This window comes from Anser anser (genome assembly GCF_964211835.1).
Source record: "Anser anser genome assembly, chromosome: 14".
In the NCBI taxonomy this organism is placed as follows: Eukaryota; Metazoa; Chordata; class Aves; order Anseriformes; family Anatidae; genus Anser; species Anser anser.
The window spans coordinates 5858782-5877076 of record NC_139735.1 but is presented as its reverse complement, the minus strand read 5'-3'; the positions used below and the strand labels follow the sequence as shown (position 1 = coordinate 5877076).

Sequence of the window (18295 nt, the reverse complement as noted above, 5' to 3'; positions counted from 1 at the left end):
CAGCAGGGCGGGTGGGAGTGACGGAGGAGAGCTGGTGCTCTTGCTGCAGTCAGCTTCCCAGTCCATCCCTGGGAGAAGCCATGCAAGCAGGGGTTAGACACCCAAAGCCCGCTATGAATTCTTTTGATCAATCCATTTCCCGTTTTCCCCTCCTCTTTGTGCTGCTCCTCCAGCCCTGGAGATCCCTCGCCTCAAGCAGAACCTGACAGACATTTGGGTGAATGTCAGCGACTCCATAGAGATGCGCTGCAAGGTGGACGGCAACCACGTTCCTGACATCAGCTGGTACAAAGACGAGAAACTGGTGGAAGAAGTGTCAGGTACAGTGGGGTGGGGGATGAATCAAAGGCAGGGCATCATGTCCGGTGGCCAGAGAACTCAGCACTGCTGGGTTCTGGGAGTTGCTGTGACCAGGCAAAGGCACCTGGTTCTCTGAATTGCCTGAACTCTGTTTTAATCATGTTCTGCCTGGTTTGATGCATGCTCACTGTCTGAGTCGTTGCCCTAGGGCCTGGCTCAGCACTGTCTGTGCACATGTACATTCAGAGAGCAAAGAGAGAGGCATCGTTTTCCTTCTTACTCTCTTGCTCAGTGCTGGGCATCTCTGCTAAGGCAGAGACCAACCCATAACCTATGGAAGGAACATGGGAAGTATCCGGGCACATTGCAGAGGGAAAGGAACAGGCCCTGGAGGTGAAGCAGAGCTTGACACACCATCCGGATGGCCCGAGCACTGTTGCCATCCAGCAATGTCTGTAGGGGTTTCGTTCCCTCCATACACCGCCTGAGGAGGGCCTCTCCAGGGTAGTTTTTGGTCTGTAAGGCCCCAGAGGAGATCCTCTGCCAGCCGGCACGATTTCATTCTGTCATCTAAAATAAAACAGCCAAAAAATAGAAGCTTTATTTTCAGCCTCAATGAGTTCAATATATGAATCCTCCTTTCCTGTGAGTGACCACCATAACCCTCCGTGCCTTACAGGGATCGACCTGGCGGACTTCAACCAGAGGCTGAGCATTCAGAGGGTGAGGGAGGAGGATGCTGGGCTCTACCTCTGCAGCGTCTGCAACGCCAAGGGCTGTGTGAACTCCTCGGCCAGTGTCTCCGTAGAAGGTACCAGCAGCCACAACACCCCTTGGGGATGAAACCGTCTGACAGGAGTGTGTCCAAGGTCCCATGCCTCTTCCCTGTGATACCAGGCAGCAGGGGGGCAGTGAAAGCCCCTTAGGGCACCTGTAGTCCAGAGGATGTTTAGCTTGGGAAGCGTCAAGCTACTCTGCTCTTCTCAAAGTCAGCCTGCTCAGACAGGCTTAGCATGAGGGGAAACACACCTCCCTGGTCTCTCCACATCCTGAATGGGACAGCCGAGCTGGGGTAGGGAACGGGCATCTCTGAATCTGCAATTTCACTCCCGTCCCACAGGCTCTGATGACAGGACCAATGTGGAGATTGTCATCCTGATTGGGACTGGGGTCATCGCTGTTTTCTTCTGGATCCTCCTTATCCTCATCTTCTGTAACATCAAAAGGGTATGTGGTTGTCTCTCTGCCGGGGCACGTAAGGGCTGTAGTAAAGACGGGGACAGGGAATGGCCTTTGCCAGGGGAAAGCAGGTTGAGGCAGGCAAAGGAGGCATCTCCTCACCCGCTGTGTTGGCTGATCCCTACAGCCTGCCCATGCAGACATCAAGACTGGCTACCTCTCCATCATCATGGACCCCGGCGAGGTGCCTTTGGAGGAGCAGTGCGAGTACCTGCCCTATGATTCCAGCAAGTGGGAATTCCCGCGAGACCGCTTGCGCCTAGGTGAGCTGGGCCCCATCCCCACCACTGCATGCTGCACCCAGGGCTTCCCACCAGCCCTTCAAACTCACCCTCCAGGTTTCTTACACGATTTTGTGTATGTAATGCCTCCTCTCTGTCTCAGGCTTCCCATCTTGTCCGTACTGTCCCTAAAGCCCACTTGTGCCTGGGAAAATCTCTTTGGGTCTCTTTGGCAGGTCTGAGCCAACTGTAAGCCCAGACTCTCCCACCATACCCACAGGCATCACTGAGACCATGAGACCTCTGGGCATGCTTTAAAGCACACCCCAATGTTCTCCAACTGGCGATCAGGACACAGCAGCCCAGTTCACGGGAGGTAACCTGAGTACAGGACCAGGAACGCAGCCATTATCCTCCTCATGCTGAGACACCCACCTGCAGTCTCTTCCCTCTGTCTGGGAGGGTTAAAAGGGCTGCAGACTGCCTTTGATGCACTGAGCAGTGACGTTAGCCCTGGCTGCTCTGCTGCAAGGTGTCGCAGTTACCTTTCCCACACGGCCTGTTTGAGGGCAACAAACAGCCTCTCACTTCTGCAGGGCCATTTCCTTCCTCCACTTTGTCCATGCCAGGTCTGTCTCAGTTCCTCCCCTCATCCTCTCTCTTATTCTCACCGCCAAAGCAAGCAGCCACCTGGAAAGGGCATACGTTGCACTCCTTCCTTTTCCTTTATAACCCTTTTTCTTTCTTCATCCCATGGTTTCCTGTAGGGTTTTTTGTTTTTTCATCCCATTCTCCATGTGCTGCACCTGCCTTCCTTCATGCTGCCTCTCTCTTTTTGCCCATAGGTAAAGTCCTGGGTCATGGTGCATTTGGGAAGGTGGTGGAAGCATCAGCATTTGGAATCAATAAAAGTAACAGCTGTGAGACCGTAGCAGTCAAAATGCTGAAAGGTATGTGGACAGCGAAGCAGAATACGCAGTCCTTGTGGATATAAAGGGTGCCAGAGACAGTCTACCTTGTAAATGACGGACTTTTGCATAAAACATTTTCCAGGGCCTTAACAAATGCCTTATCTCCCTTAAGCACTCCTGGGTGCTTCTGCTTGAGCCAGCACTGAGCTAGGGGAGAGAAGCTGGAGCCAGTCTTTTAATTTATGGCTTCTTGGCCTCTACACATTTGATCCTCTTGGCCTTCCTTCGTGAATGCTTTAGCCCCACCCAGCTGCACTGGGAGGCAAGTGGTAGAGCAGATAGCAGGGACCTGGGGAATTCAGCTTGCAAGGAAATTTAACTGTCTGCAAAGGCAAAGAGTAAGATCTGTCTCGAAGGAAGAACAAGAATCCAGAGCCCCTCTCTGGCAGGTCACCAAAGAAAATGTTGCTCCTAATTGCCTTCTTCAAAATGTTCCTGTATTTCATGTTTATGGGCCAGGTTCAGAGACGGGTAAAGAAGCACGTTACAGCTCTGGAGCTTAGGAGGGCTGAATTGGCTTTGCATCCAAAGCCTGGTCAATCCACTGTGAGATTTTAAGCCGCACTTTCAGACAGGCATCCAGAACATTATCCTGTAATTTGGCAACCAACAAAATATCAAGGCAGTCCCCAGTCAGCAGTGGCCTGTACATAGAAACTGAACCATGGCTTGGCTCGGGAGCACTTACCACTGCAGGTGGACGGGTGATCCGCATGACAATTGCAGAGAGAAACCTGGCCATACAAGGCTGTTTTACAGTCCTTTGAGGCATGGCTCTTACCTGGCCCACCAGCTGCAGCTCAGGAGGATGTTTCTCTCTCTCAAACTAAATTTGCAAACTCCCAAGTAAGGCAAAACGCATATGGGGAAGGCAGAGAAGTATGAAAAATGCACACAAAAACAGAGAATGCACCTTTAGAGTAAAACAGAGGAGCAAGAATTGTTGCAAATTAGGCAGTCAGAGAGAAAATGCAGTACAGAGAGCTGACAGGGGCACAATGCTGTGTTTGCTATGGGAGAGGAATTATAAAAAGATCTTCTGAGGCAGCTCCTATCTTCAGTCACAATCAAAACCCTCAAATGTCTTTTTGTTTCTAATTTTCCTTAAAACAGTTTTATAGCTCGTTATCTCTGCTTGGAGGCTAAAAGGGCAGAGATTCAAATGTGTGCACCTGTATGTAAGCCTCGAGTAATATTTTTTCTGCACAACTATTATAAGGAAAAAATTGTTGGATGCAGGTTGTGTTTGCTTGGGTCCCTGCACCTGCAGGATGCACCCTGTGCATTACAGCAGGGATCCTGGGAGGCTCTGCCATTTCATTTGGAAACATGCAATAACAAAATGTACCGAGGCTTTGGGGTCACAACCTCCCCAGCAAGACTCACATTAACGCCGTGCTAAGACGGGGCACAAAAAAGCTGCAAGGAGGCATCATCATGACGTGGTTTGTGTGTTTCCAGAGGGAGCTACCGCAAGTGAGCACAAGGCACTGATGTCAGAGCTGAAGATCCTCATTCACATCGGGAATCACCTCAACGTGGTGAATTTGCTGGGTGCCTGTACCAAACCCAATGGTAAATATCCCAGGGCGTCATCCCCTGTGCCGTTTCTGCTGGCCACAAGAGTGACTGCAGGGACACATGGGGACGTTATCAGTGTGTATGTGTGTGCTTAGCCTTGGTGCCACAGCATAGCAGCACTGCGTATAACGTGAATTGGGGCAGATTCTGACTATTCCAAGTCCTTGCCTCTTTCTGACATTTGATTTCTTCTCGTCAGGTCCACTCATGGTTATCGTTGAGTTCTGCAAGTATGGCAACCTCTCCAACTACCTGCGGACCAAGCGGGAAGGGTTCAGTCCTTACAGGGTAGGTAACCTCCTTTGTCCCTAGGGACTTGTTCCATGGCTAGGGAAGGAAGACATGCAACCAGAAACATAACCCGACAATGAGACAAAGACACCCTCTGTCTAGCAGTAGGTCACCCTTACACAGTGATGTTGGCTCATGGGTAACATCAGGGAAGAAATTTCTGTCTGAAGTGGGGAACAGGTGCTTCCAGACCAAAATTACAGTCTAAGAGCGGGATGTGTAGCTCATGGGCGCAGGAACTGCACTGTGTGTTGCCTGCTGAGGTTTTTGTTTTGATCTTCTTGCTAGGAGAAGTCACCCAGGCTGCGTATTCAGGTCCAGTCCATCGTGGAGGCAGTGAGAGCAGACAGGAGGAGTCGTTCCAGGACTAGTGACAGTGCTATCTTCAACCGCTTTCTGATGCACAAGAGCCAGACAGCACAGCCGATCCAGGAAGGTAATACCCCAGCCTTGGCAGTAGCTCCTCACCTAGTCCGTGAAGAAAATGCCAGACTTGCCTAACTTGGGAATGGGGAGAGCACGACAGTGGGCAGCTGGGACCCAGCCTCAACGCCGATCACTCCACTGTTGTGTGGCAATTCCCTGAACAGGGCTATTATATTCATCTGCTGTCTCTTGGAATAGACTTTAGAAACCCTAAAGGGAGGATTAAGTCACTTAAAATTTTTTCTTTAGCCTAAAGAAAGAAGAATTGAAGGGTTTCCTCAGTGGGTCCTACCTAGGGCAGGAATGATGGGTTGACCTTCAAAGTCCCTTCCAGATGTTTTACTGAAGTATTCTGGAAGTTGGACTCATTCTCCTCACACTTGAACAGGTTCCTGCTGTGTGCTTTCTGCCACCTAGGCAGAAAATCATAGGTGGGAGAGAGTTTCTCCAGTTAGCACCAAACACTAGCTGTATCTCACCCAGGGGCTATTTGTAGCCTGCAGTCCTAGAGAGAGGCAAGGAGGACAAGAGGCCACTCACTGTCTAACCATTTTCTTGTACTCCTGGGCAGTGGATGACTTGTGGCAAAGTCCCTTGACTATGGAAGACCTGATCTGCTACAGCTTCCAGGTAGCACGTGGCATGGAGTTCCTGGCATCCCGAAAGGTGAGTTCGCCCTTTCCAGTGCTCCTTTCTTCTTTCGTGCATGCCTGACTAGAAAAGGCCTGGTGAGGTCCGTCCGTGTAACCACAGAGCCTCTCCCATGAATAGCCGGGCTCTTTGACTGGCTGTTTCCGATCTCTAGTACTGCAGTGTGAACTTGTTTTGTGATTTATCTCTACAAAACCCTGCACCCAGGGGGACCGCCTGCAGCCACTTTGCAGGTGACACACAGAAAGATTCAGTGATCTGCCTCATGCCCCTCAAGAAGTCTCAGGCAATGCAGGGATGGGAACTTAGTCCTCTTGCATTTCATCCTCTCTTTAATTATCTCTTTTTAATTTTTTTGTCTTGAGCTCCTCCCTGCTCCCACTATTTCCCCATTACAGATCAGGCTGGCAAGGGAAGGATAGGGGTAGGGGGTGCTTTGCTCTTTATGATGGTGGTTCCTGTCCCTCTGATTTTGCCCCCTTCTTCTTCATGTGCCTTCAGTGCATCCACAGAGACCTGGCAGCTCGCAATATCCTGCTGTCAGAGAACAACGTGGTAAAGATCTGCGACTTTGGCCTGGCCCGGGACATCTACAAGGACCCCGACTACGTCAGGAAGGGCAGTGTGAGTGCCATCTTCTTAAACCCTATACAGATTAGGCCTCTGGTGAGGTGTTGATAAACTACTCTGGGGATGGAATAAACTGAGGAAAAGATAAAAAGGGAGGAGCGGAACCACTTGCATGGCTGGGACCAGGGACCATTGGCCCAATAATGGAGGTTCAGTCCACTACCACTAGGCTTCCATCTCCTCCCTTTTGCCCCTCAGCCCTTCAGCACTATTCTATCCTTATACTCTTAAAGTGTGTTCGTCCCTCCCTCTGGCCTAACCAAACCTCCACTCCTCCATCAGGAGGATCAGGGCTATTGGCTCTGGTTCCTAAATAAGCAATTGTGCCCCTTGTCTCCCTCCTGCAGGCCCGCCTCCCCCTGAAGTGGATGGCTCCAGAAAGCATCTTCGACAAGGTCTACACTACCCAGAGTGACGTCTGGTCCTTTGGGGTCCTGCTCTGGGAGATCTTCTCACTAGGTGAGTGCTAATGAGGGCCACATGCTGCTGAGGGAGGCAGGACCTTCCTCCCACATAGCACCTTGGTGGGTCAGTCTGTGCAGGAGGCCCTGGTGCTCTGCAGCATGTCTGAGGAGTGACGGGAAAGACATCAGTGTGGGCAAAAGAAATATGAAGGCCATATCCACCCGTGAACAGGGTGACGGGAGGCAGCCTCCTCCCCACTGAGGCAGAGGGGCCTGTCTCAAGCAGCATCAAAGACATGAGCTGTGCATGAGAAGTGACCACAGCTCCCATGTGTTTTGAGAGGAAGGGCAGTCTCAGGACATGGACTGTTTTCTGATGGCACGCTTCATGTTCCCGCTTCCTCACCCCTCTTCAAACCTCCTTTAGGGGCATCTCCATACCCTGGAGTCCAGATCAACGAGGAGTTCTGCCAGAGGCTCAAAGATGGTACCAGGATGAGAGCCCCAGAGTACGCCACAGCAGAAATGTGAGTCGGATACCTCGTGGATCCCGGCGTAGGGCAGGGCAGGCCCCTTTGTGGGATGCAGAGACTTTTCAGCCAGGGTTTGAGCCAACGTCTCCTCTCCTGGGTTTGAATGCAGGACAGAGCTATCTAGGAACACCAAATCCCTTGCATACCCTCTCTGGGATGGTTCTGTAAGCTGGCAATGTGCTTTGCTGCTCCGGATGGTATCTGAGGTGTCTAAACTGGCTCTGTCTGAGCTAACAGTTATTCAACACAAAATGAACCAGCCACATTGCAGCCCCCTTCCTGTAGGTCCATGGCACAAAATGTGCTGGGTACCAAGCTTTTCTCCACACTGCAAGTACACACTGTGCCAGCAGGCACCACATGGGTAGGAGCTGCAGAGCCGGGTAGGAGGGGGTTTCTGTGGTATAAAACCAGTGTTTCTTCTCGGCAGTTACCGTATCATGCTGAGCTGCTGGCATGGTGATCCCAAGGAGAGACCAACTTTCTCCGACCTGGTGGAGATACTGGGGAACCTTCTTCAGGAAAACGTCCAGCAGGTGAAAATCTCTCTGTGTCCCTGTACAGCTCCAGACTGCTAGCTCCCCCACTGTGCCCTCCTCTGATGCCCCAGGCAATGCAAAGCCTTTGCATAGGCCAAGGGATGAGACAGTGTTTCCTGGATCAGACAAGTCTGTCCCCCAGGGGTACTGGAGACAATATTTCTGCAGTAGCCTTCTCACTGAATCCTAAAATAGCCCCACTCCTTGCAGGGCGGGTGCCCTCTCAGTCGTCATTCCAGCATTTCCATCCTAATCCCCAGATGATTATTTGAAATTTTTCAGCTGACTCAAGGCCCTGGCACTCCTGCCTCCCACATGACTGCATAATGAAAACCCGGACTTCACCAAGGTTTCTGAAACTCTATCTTCAGATCTAAATGTCAGGGCCATGTGAACTAAACAACTGTTCCATTACAGCAGTCAGATATCCACAATTCTCTGAAACTATTACTAATCACTGCCATGCAGTAACTCACCAGCACTTCTAACTGCAATGAATGTGCAGCTCTGCTATTAACTTTTTCTTGATGTTATCAGAACTTATCTGAAGATGAGAGCTAAATGCTTAAAAATGAGTACTGACCTATCCTGCCCCTCTGATTTTAGCCTTTCAGCACTGGATCCCAGCACAGGCATGACTAAGTCACTGTGCTTTGCCCATGTAGGTCGGAGAAGTGTAGGTGCCACCGGACTGAGTTGTTTTCCTGCTCACACACACACCTCCATGGACCTGCAATGCTCAAAAACACGTAACTCAGTGGGCACAGAAATCTCCAGGCAGATATTTTGTCTGAGAGAAACAGAAGACATAAAATAGGAATGTTCTTCCCCAGCTCTGATAGTTTCTGTTTGTAGAGCCCTTTCTAGCAGGAAAGGCCTCCCCTTCTTGTACAGCCACTGACTGTTCTTCCTCCCAGGAAGGGAAGGATTACATCCCACTGAATGACTCTCACAGCTCAGAAGATGATGGTTTCTGCCAGGTGCCTTCCTCTGCCCAGCAAAACTCAGATGAAGAGGACTTTGACATGAGGATACGTTGCCACAGCCTAGCAGCAAGGTGAATCCCCTGTGAAAAGGGCTGAGGGAGGCCAGCGGGCAGCCAGTGACCTGAGCAGTAAGGAAGTTTGAGGGATATGAGGAGAACCCAGTAGTGAGAAGTTGGAAAAATCCGGGGTGATCAGGTGTGATCCAAGCACTTAGGCCATAGTATCTTGCTCATAAAAACAAAATCACTTTCCTTTGCTGAGAAACAAGAGTCCCCAGTGTCTGAGCCTGACATTCCTCCTCTTGCTTCGAACTACAGAGCATCACATCCCGCCCACCAAAGGCATCCCAGCGCATCAGGTAGATGAAGAAAGGTGTCAGCTGAGTCTCTGCCAGTCTGTTAGTGCAGGATCTTCATCCTAACTAGTCTGTTCCTATCTAAACCAGACAGTTAGGCCTAGGCTTCGTATCTCCAGAGAGCTGTGATGGTTTGACACCTGGGATCTATATGGCATTACTCTGCTTATCCAGAGTGGAGAGATAATCAGTGCCTGATGCAGTCAGGAAGTCTGGGTGCTCCCTACTGTAGAAAGAGGGGGACAAGAGGCCTAAGGTGACCATATTCTCCTCCAAAAATACACCATTTGGGTCATTTACCTCCCTGCATACCTTGGTTGCAGGGAGAGGAAGCTGAATTCAGTTTATTCAGTTTATCCTGTTTATTCAGGACGTTGGCTCTGTTGGTTTTACTGAATACTGTATGCTTCTGTGGGCAGATATTACAACTGCGTCTCTTTCCCTGGTTGTTTGACGGGAGGAAATCAGATCAGGTGTCCATCCAGGATAAAGACATTTGAAGAGTTTCCCATGACACACACAATGTACAAGGCACACCCGGTGAGTAGCATCTGAGTGGGGTTGAGCAGGGGGGTGAAAAAACATTCAGCTGTTTCCTTACACATTTGCTTTTAAGATCATGGAAGGAAAATCACTTCTATCTAATGTCAGTCTGTCTGCGTCATTCCTGTTCAGTCTGTCCAGCCCTATGCACATTCATTTCTTCACCTGGAACATAGGATTTTTCAATAGCACAGCTCCTACTCTCTGACTGTGAGATAGGGAGGTTTAGATCTGCAAGCAAGGACTACAAAGGATCTCAGAGAAGAGCCTGCTCTTCACCCTTCTCAAATTTGTAAACGTAGCCTGGTTAAGCAGACTGAAATCCAGCCATGACTAGATAAATTCAGAGTGCTTGTCTGCACCTGGAGCTCCCCTATCCTGACTAACACAGCAGTGTGCAGTAGGAGCCCTCCTGGCTTCTGTGAACTGGTCTGGTACTTACATCTCCTGTGGTTGCAAAACTTAAATCATACCATTAATCTCAGACGAAAATCTCACCTCTCATGAGTTTCATGGTAATACATCTTCCAGGCAGGGAGCACTCTTTTTTTTTTTTTTTTTTTTCCCAAAAGTAGCATTGAATTGCCCACACAAATCCTACATTTGAGTGTGTGGCTTAAAAGCACCTAAGAAGTCACCTAAGAATATCACCAGCATGCTCCATGGTCTTTCTGGAAGTAAAATGCCCCACTCCTTTTTCCCATCACAGATGCACATGATCTCATCTCCTGAATGATTCCTCCTCCCTTGCCAGTTTGATCAGTTGACAGGGATGTTACTGATAACTCCTGTTGCTTCCTTCCAGGACAATCAGACAGACAGTGGGATGGTTCTGGCATCTGAGGAATTTGAGAGGATAGAAAACCGACACAGAAAAGAAGGTGGATTCAGGTACTCCTTAAGTCTAGCCACTCAGATCTCCCTGCTGCCAAATGCAATGAGACAAGAAGGAGCTCTTGGCAGCTCTCTGTAGGGTATGCCTCTTGGGGCTCTCAGCAGCAGCAGAGCTGTGGGCTCTGAGCCAGAGAAGTCCATGCACACATTAACAAGAGGCAAAGTGCACCGATAACAGACCTGCCTGCTGCTTCTCAGGTTTTAAAAATATAAACGATGCCCATTCAACAGACCAAAACATGTCCCGTAAGGCATGAGCATGTGTCCACTAAGATGATGAGACACAGTGGAATGACAGTGTTATCAGGGCTCTTTATTGCTAATTGGCATTTTCTGGTGAAGTGTATCAGGGCTTCTTCAAGCAGTGGCAGGCGGGGTGGACTGAAACCTGGTGGCTGCCACCTCCTTGGGGTTCACCCCAGCCCTGCCCCATGTATTACAGGGCCCTGATGTGGCATGGCAGGGATGGTCCAGGCCTTAGGACTTCCTGCATGCTGGTACTGAGGCTGGCAGGTCAAGCTGGCGCTCTGAAGGCTGAGGATGTTACAGGTGGTTATGTCCTTGCCCCACACTTGGAGCCTGAGTAAGAACGTGTCCTGCTCATCTCTGCTTGGTGCCAGAGCAGGCTGAGACCTTATCTCTGTGACTGTATTGAGTGAGCCATGTCAGCACGTGTATAGACAAGGCCAGTCCCAAGGCTCTTCCTCTCCTCCTCTCCCTCCCAACATCAGATCAGGCTGGTCATTGTCCTTGCCCTTAGCCATAGCCCTGTGGCCTCTCTGCTGTTGTATCAGACTGTCTCCTGCTTCTTGTCCTTGTCCTCTTTTCCCTAAGGCACCTTCCTGTTGTCTCCTACACCACAGGCTTCCTGAGGGCCCATCCCCTAGCAAACACTGCCCTTAAACCTCCCCTTGAATGTGTCCCTGCTCTTGTGACCTCTTGTTTGTCACCTGGTGTTGGCAGGCGCAGAGATGTGGTTGCTGCTTTCCTCCCACATCCTCTTCGTTGTCTTCCTTTGTCTCTTCTCCCCCATCCTCGCTGTTGGCTTGTATCAGCTTCTGTTACTCCTGCCAGGTCTAGGAGCAATTGAGGTAATGTCTCCTGCCTCTCCCCGCTCGTTGGGGTCCCAACCCTTCCCTGGGCTTCCCAGAGCTATCTAGAGGAGGTAAAATAACTTCATATAACTCTGTGGCTGGGTTACACGCAGGGTTTTTACAACACATACGGGCTGTGGTTAAGTTTAGAGCAAGACCTGGTGTTGGGCTTTGAAGTGAAGGTGTATGTCCGTTCCTGACCCCATCGCTGCCCCGTGCATTAACAGATGATGTCTCCTGAACCTGGGATCTCTCTAAGCAGGACAGAGGCTTTCCAGGAGTGCTCAGACTGACCTTCTTTGTCTCTCTCCCTCGCAGCAGTAAAGGGCCCAGCCGAACTGCAGAGCTGCCAGGGGAACAGTCAGACCTGCGGGGCAGATGTCGGCCGTTGTACGGGTCCCAGGTCGGAGGCCAGACTTTTTACAACAGTGAATACGGGGAGCTGTCAGAACACTCTGAGGATGGCAGCTGCACCCCGCCTGGAGAGGGGGCCAGTCCCCCCACTCTCCACGCTTCCTTCTTCTCCGAGCAGTACTAATGGCATCAGGCCCCGGAGACGCCCTGCTGAGGCATCCCCTTCCACCCTCCAGGCACATCATCGGGGTCACTCAGAGCTTCCCCTTCAACCTACACCCAACCCCAGCAGGGAACCCACCCAAAACCAGATGGGGAACACTGATGTCCTTGGAACCGCAGCTTGACGGCCCACGCAGCACCTCCAGCTGCAACTTCTCTGTGCCGGAACTGGAGAGAGCACCTTGCTGATTCCTCGGGTTTCTTTTATTTCTGTGGCTCAGACAGATGCATTCTCCTGGCGAGTGGGTGCCTGTGTTCAGCACTACAGCACCTTCTGCCTAGCATCCAGCCTCCACTCAGATCAGCTTCCCATTCAGAAAGCCCATTTCAGGTCAGATATAAATAGATCTGCCTGAGTCTCAAGTTTCTTCCTGGTGTGCAGCCTGAATGTTTTTCCTTGGATTGCTTCCTCCTCCTCTCCTCATGATGTCAGCTGCTGAGTCGCGGAGCAGAATCAAAGGGAAGAAATCCCTAGTGGTGGTAGCAGCAAGAGCAGGACGTTTTGAAGAGGTGTACAGAGAGATCCCAAGGGATCTTTGTAAATGTTCGTGCACGCTGTTCGCTCTGGGGAGGCACCAGTGTGCACCCAGCCTCTATATCCTCTGCAAGCAACACCCACACCCCTCTCATTTCTGCTGGTGGCGACCTGTCAATCTACATTACCACTGGGGTTTTTTCAGCCATCTCAACACAGCCAGCGCTGAGTAGGTCACCAGCTGATGGCTAGAGTCCTCCCCGTGAGATAAATAGCCACTCTTTCTGCAGGCGCTGTGTGAGACGGGGTTTTATATTCTCTGTGCTGGGAGCAGGTTGCTCACAGGTCTCCTGCTCTTGCCTTCCCCTTCTCCAAGAGCAGTGCTGAGATCATTTGTTGCTCGAGTGAGAAATTAAAGCAAGGCTGTGTTAATTTCAGCTGGCTTCTAAACATAGAGTGAAAATGGGTTGTTTGCTGAAAGGAAAAGCATGTAAGTGGTAGGGAGTGAAATGTTTATTTTCAAGTTGCTGCAAGGGTTTTTGAAACAATGGAAGGAACACAGCTCCAGCAACGAGGTGCTCTGGGCTGCATCTCCTTGCATTGGCAGCGCTGAGCACCAGAGGGCAGTGCCTGGCCAGGGCCCAAGCCCTCACCCTTCTGGATGGACAGTTCTGCACCATGACCTTTCCTGCCACCCTGGTTCCCTGGCTCTACAGAGGCACTCTCTGCACCATGGGCTCCTCTCCAGTTTCCATTGCAGAGCCACCAGCACAGCGTACCTGTCTCTGGAGGACTGAGAAACATCTATTTGCTGAGGAACCATCTCATCACTTGGGCCCTTTATTTCTAAAAGATAACCACATGAATCAGAGCTCTGGGGAACCTCCACAGCCCCTCTCAACAGATTTCTGTGCTGCTGCCTCACTACTTTCCACCTACTTCTTTCCATCCTGCTCATAATGCAAGAGCTCAGCCACAGAGCACGGTTACATCACCACCAGGAGTCTGGGCGAAGAGGCTCGTCTGAACAGCTTGTCATCTTCCCTTCTCCCACACGCCAGAGGCTGGCAGAGCTCCTTGCACCAGGGCATCTCAGCACCGGGGAGTTTCTGCCTGCAGGCCACACCTCTGTGCATATAGGCAAGGGTTTGGACTTTTAAAATTGTGTTTCCTGCCAGACACACTGTTTTCCCAAACTGTACTTCTCTTACAGCAGAAGGTATTTCCTGACATGAGCCTGCGAGTCCTTATGGATGACTTTCCCAAGTCTTAATTATAGTTGTCTGCACAAGTGTAATGGGGAAAATTTATTTAGCACATGGGAAAAGCGTGGCTGTCATTCAGATTCTCTAAGCCTGTGCAGAGCACCCGATGTTCCCCTCCCATTTCATGGCAGCAGGATGACATGGTTGTGATTTCCATGGCAAAAAGAGGCACAAAACTGGACCGGCTTGAGCCAAGCTGGCTCAGGGCATGGAATTAGAAACTGCATGTGACAATTAATTCCCTGACTTCTGCTGGCGTCCCCCGAAGTTGCCAGGAATTTAAATATCTTTAAGTAATTGTTATGACTCAGTAAGAATCCTTCTGGCAGGAGATGCTGGAGAGCCAGGCCAGGGAAGTAGGACAGACAATGGGGTCTAGGCCAGGCCAAATTCTCCTGCCCTCGTCTTGCCCCGGTTTTTGGATGGGTGGTTTCTTTGACAGAAGGAAGGCTGCCTGTGCCCTGTGCTGCTGGGGGTCTCCACCAGGATTCACGTGGGTGGAAGATGACAGACAGAGCTGAATTCAGGCTGCTCTCTTGGTAATGTGCAGTGTAGGGCCCACATTTTCTTGTTTCCGGTGCTTCACAAACAGTTCTCTGCCTGGAAACACAGGCCTGTCTGAGAGAAGGCCCAAGAAAGATGTCTATAAATTAATTAACAGTTGAAAAACGTAATTCCAAAGTAGCTACAAGTGAGGGCTAGAAACATGCTAGCAAAGCCAGGCATTTGCAGGGCACTGGCGGGATTCCTCAGCAGAAATGGGACGGAGGCATCTGAGCGCTCTGGCTGGCTGTCAGCACTCCCAGTAGGCCGGGACAGCTGCACTGGCGCTTTAGGTTCAGCTGTAAATTGCTCACAGGCATCGTTGTGGAGAAGGGTTACTTCATTAGAGCTATTGTTAAAGATCCCCTGCTTCACACTGGGGAAAGCACTGAAGTGACATCTGAATTTAAACATTCAAATCATCCAACCCCACAGAAGTTTATTTTCTCTATTTTGTACCATCTTGGAGGGGGGAAAGAATCAGATTGTATTGTATCTGCATCAACAGCCTGGCACGAACAATGTAGCCTTAATACGAGCAAATGCTGGCTCCTCTTTCAGACACTCCTGATGAGGAGGAACAATTGTACTGTGGGATACTGAAGAGTTGTTGAGACAATTGTACTTTTGCTCTCTTAAAAGTATACTAAAATTAGAGTGTACAAACCTGATACCCTTCCCCACACTCTTGCATTATTTCTGGCATTTTTTTTACAGTCTTCAGATAAATGTGAGCATGAAAAGAAGCTGGTTTGTTCTGGTTTTGAGATGAGAGGCAACAGCGTTGTCTGTCTTTCCACAGCTACAAGCAAGTATTTCAGCTTTTAAAACCCAGGTTCGATATTTGTGCCTGTTCTATTCACAGTGCACTGTTTTGTTTTGTTCAGGCCTTTTACTGGAACATGTAACTGAAGCTAAGCTATTTATCATCACCCTCTTTTAAAATGACCGTTCCCAGTCTACACACAGTCTCATTTTTCCCTACAAAGTGTTGGTGTTGAGAGGACATTTCTCCTTCATGAAAACAAAGTGTTTGGTCCCCTACTTGCAAATACACGTGCGTCTTTGAAGAAAAACCTGTGTATCAAGTAACACTTCATTTATATTGCAATATTTTAACCTGGTACCTGTTGTTGCTACAGCAGCATTCAATGTTTCAGTGGACTGCCTCGGAAGCAAGTAGGTTACAACATGGGTTATGTGTGAGTACAAAAGTGTGGTTTGTGTGAGTGTTTTGTGGGTGAGTGGGTGTTTGCATGCGTGAATTTCTCCTACCAGTGAGCGTACGTGAGTTTTCATAACTCCTGTTGAGTCTTGTCTCTGGAAGTTCACCGTTATGTATCAAACCAGTTAGAACACTGCTTTCTTTCCTCTCCTCCTATTGTACTTGTTATCCTTTGTCATTAAGAGTTTTGTTGTAATATCTAAATGTGAAAATGAATAAAGTCGTAACTGGCAGCAGCGCTCTGGTTCCTGGAGGCAGCCGCTGCCCACAGGCTCCACTCGGCCCCAGCTCCCAGCGCGGCTCAGGACATCCCCGCTCCAGCTTGCAGAGGCAACCCTGCACAATTAGCACATTTCGGCTTTATTATTTTTACTTTTGTGTCCCTTTGCGTTTCCCACATCCTCAAGGAAACAGCTGGGCTGTGTGGCATTTCCATGCAGGATGAAACTCGGCCCTTTCTCATGACGAAGCCGGATACGCGCTGGTTAAGCTTGCTGACGGGACCAGCACCCTCACCCCTCCGCCATCTCTCCCGCACCCTCTCCCATCCTCGCCGCCCCAGGGCCCGGTTCCTGGCCTCCAGAGGCCGCCCCTCGGCCCCTGTCGCCCTCCTTCACCGCACCGCGGTGCCCCCCGGGCCGCCCCCTTCTCCTCAGCGCCCCGGCCCCGCCGCGGAGCCGCCGCCTCTCGCCGGGCGCTCCCCGGGGAGGCCCCGCAGGTGGCGCCCTCAGCCCGTGGGCGGCCGCGGGCCTCGGGAGGGGAAAATGGCGGCGGGGCCGCGGGCACAGGGGGAAGCGTGCTCCATTGAGCTCCATGGGAGCGACGGGATGTAGGCTGGGGGAGCACTGGATGCAACGTTAAGGGGTATATGGCCATTTCTCCCCCCAAAACAAACAAGGGGAGCCAGGGTGAAACCCGGCACTGCTCCGTCTTCACCCACGCGGTGACCTGTGAAGACCTCAGAGCCATTTGGCTGACAACAAAAAGGGCCCTGCCACACGGCCACCAGCGGAGACATGGCTGCCGTGTGCTGTGCCTCAGCATGAGGAGAGCAGGGGACGTGTCCCTGAGGCAGCCGTCGCAGCCGGAGCGAAGGGAAGCTGTGTCCGTCCAGAGGGCTTTGGCCGCTGCCGGGCTGTGGGCAGGCGCAGAGGAGCGCTCATGGCAGTGCTGGTTGTGTGGGGCAGAAACACAGACTGCAGGAAACGGGACAAAGCAGAACGAAAAGCAGACCTTTCTTGTGGTTAGAAAAGGGAAGTGGGGAGGCTGGATGCAGAGGTCATAGTGCTGAAAAATCAAACTAATATCTGCTCTGCAGGAACGATGGCTCGGGACCATGGTCTGCACAGAGCAGTATCAGTGTGTTTGCCATGACTCTTGCCCTCCTGTTGCTCCTCCATATGGGGTGAAAGGCTTGGTGAAATGTTGAGGGGCCATTACCGGCCTTTGGTTCCTCACCCAGCATTTGCCAAGAATGGCCAAAAAAAAAAAAAAAGAAAAAAAAAAGAGAAAAAAAACAGAAACAGAACATTCAGCTGATGCTTCAGAAACATTTCCTGGATTGTATTGACATTTCTATGGAGGTTTTCACAGACAGCATCTCAGAGGATCTTAACAGCGCCACAAGCTACGTGCCTTTAGCAGACCCCGCGGCTCCCCTCTGCTCAGAGACGCAGGCTTGCAAAGCCTCCTGCCTTCCTTGGGAATGACACGGGACTCTCTGAGGGAAGGCTTAGACCCACAGTTGCAGCTAAATGTAATAAATAGAACGTGCTTTTAGTGTGTTATCTTACACACGTGTGACTAGGTGCATCACGAGTGGATAAACTACAAAACCTTCCAAGAGAACAGTTTGAGAAGATGCTTAGGTTAAGCACAATGCTTATCAGAGGGCCTCGCAGAGCAGCTGGGGAAGTCACCAGGGAGACAGTATCTCAGAAGAACAGCAGCACAGTTACTCGTTTGGAAATTTAGAAAATATCCTAACCCACAGCCCTGCGGTACTTTTCCTTGCCATAAATAATTTCCAGATAATTTGCTTTTCAAAAACAGAGCAGGCCGTTACGCTGTTTAGTTACTTTTCTGGTCATGAAGAGGCTCAAAGCCTTTGTAAGCAAGAGAGCGATTCCTCAGGTCCTGCTTTACAGCGTTTCACGCGATTTGCGTTTATTCACGTTTCAGTGCGGGTGAGGCTTCCCCTTTCAGCACCGCACAAATAAGGAACCCCACGCTAGGAAGGGGCAGTCGCGGGCTGAGGCCGAGCTGCCCACAGCCCTTCACACCTGCAGCTCTCCCTCCTCCCCACCCACGCGTGCTTTTAAGCTCCCCCGTGTTTATTTTTGACGGCTTCGAGGCCGGGGAGCGGCGCTGAGGAGCCGGGGCAGCCCCCACACCCCCGCAGCCCCTCACAGCGGCGGGCGCCCCCAGCCACCACCGACCGACCGCGTGACGTCACTCCCCGTGACCCCACCCACCCTCCACGGGGGGCGTGGCTTACGCATGCCCCGCCCCCTCGCCCTCGTGGCGCCGGGCGGGGCGTAGCGCGCCTGCGCA

At 51.0% G+C, this 18295-nt stretch overlaps 1 protein-coding gene across 3 annotated transcripts in view; it reads left to right on the top strand.

The window, feature by feature from the left end:
- FLT4 (fms related receptor tyrosine kinase 4) overlaps positions 1 to 15975 on the top strand; it is a 56941-nt gene extending 40966 nt beyond the window's left edge. Inside the window, exons 14-30 of one of the 3 annotated variants that reach the window (XM_083798835.1) lie at positions 174 to 320; positions 980 to 1111; positions 1421 to 1527; positions 1667 to 1802; positions 2606 to 2710; positions 4193 to 4306; positions 4512 to 4600; positions 4892 to 5039; positions 5601 to 5695; positions 6182 to 6304; positions 6658 to 6769; positions 7142 to 7241; positions 7678 to 7783; positions 8704 to 8843; positions 9547 to 9667; positions 10476 to 10561; positions 11980 to 15975. In XM_083798835.1, the coding sequence (XP_083654961.1) occupies positions 174 to 320; positions 980 to 1111; positions 1421 to 1527; positions 1667 to 1802; positions 2606 to 2710; positions 4193 to 4306; positions 4512 to 4600; positions 4892 to 5039; positions 5601 to 5695; positions 6182 to 6304; positions 6658 to 6769; positions 7142 to 7241; positions 7678 to 7783; positions 8704 to 8843; positions 9547 to 9667; positions 10476 to 10561; positions 11980 to 12196 (2078 nt within the window). In that variant the 3' untranslated portion in view covers positions 12197 to 15975. Of the gene's footprint in view, positions 1 to 173; positions 321 to 979; positions 1112 to 1420; positions 1528 to 1666; positions 1803 to 2605; positions 2711 to 4192; positions 4307 to 4511; positions 4601 to 4891; positions 5040 to 5600; positions 5696 to 6181; positions 6305 to 6657; positions 6770 to 7141; positions 7242 to 7677; positions 7784 to 8703; positions 8844 to 9546; positions 9668 to 10475; positions 10562 to 11976 lie in introns of all 3 variants that reach the window. The other 2 variants (XM_083798834.1, XM_083798836.1) reach the window with 2 other exon arrangements.
- The last annotated feature ends 2320 nt before the right edge of the window (positions 15976 to 18295 follow it).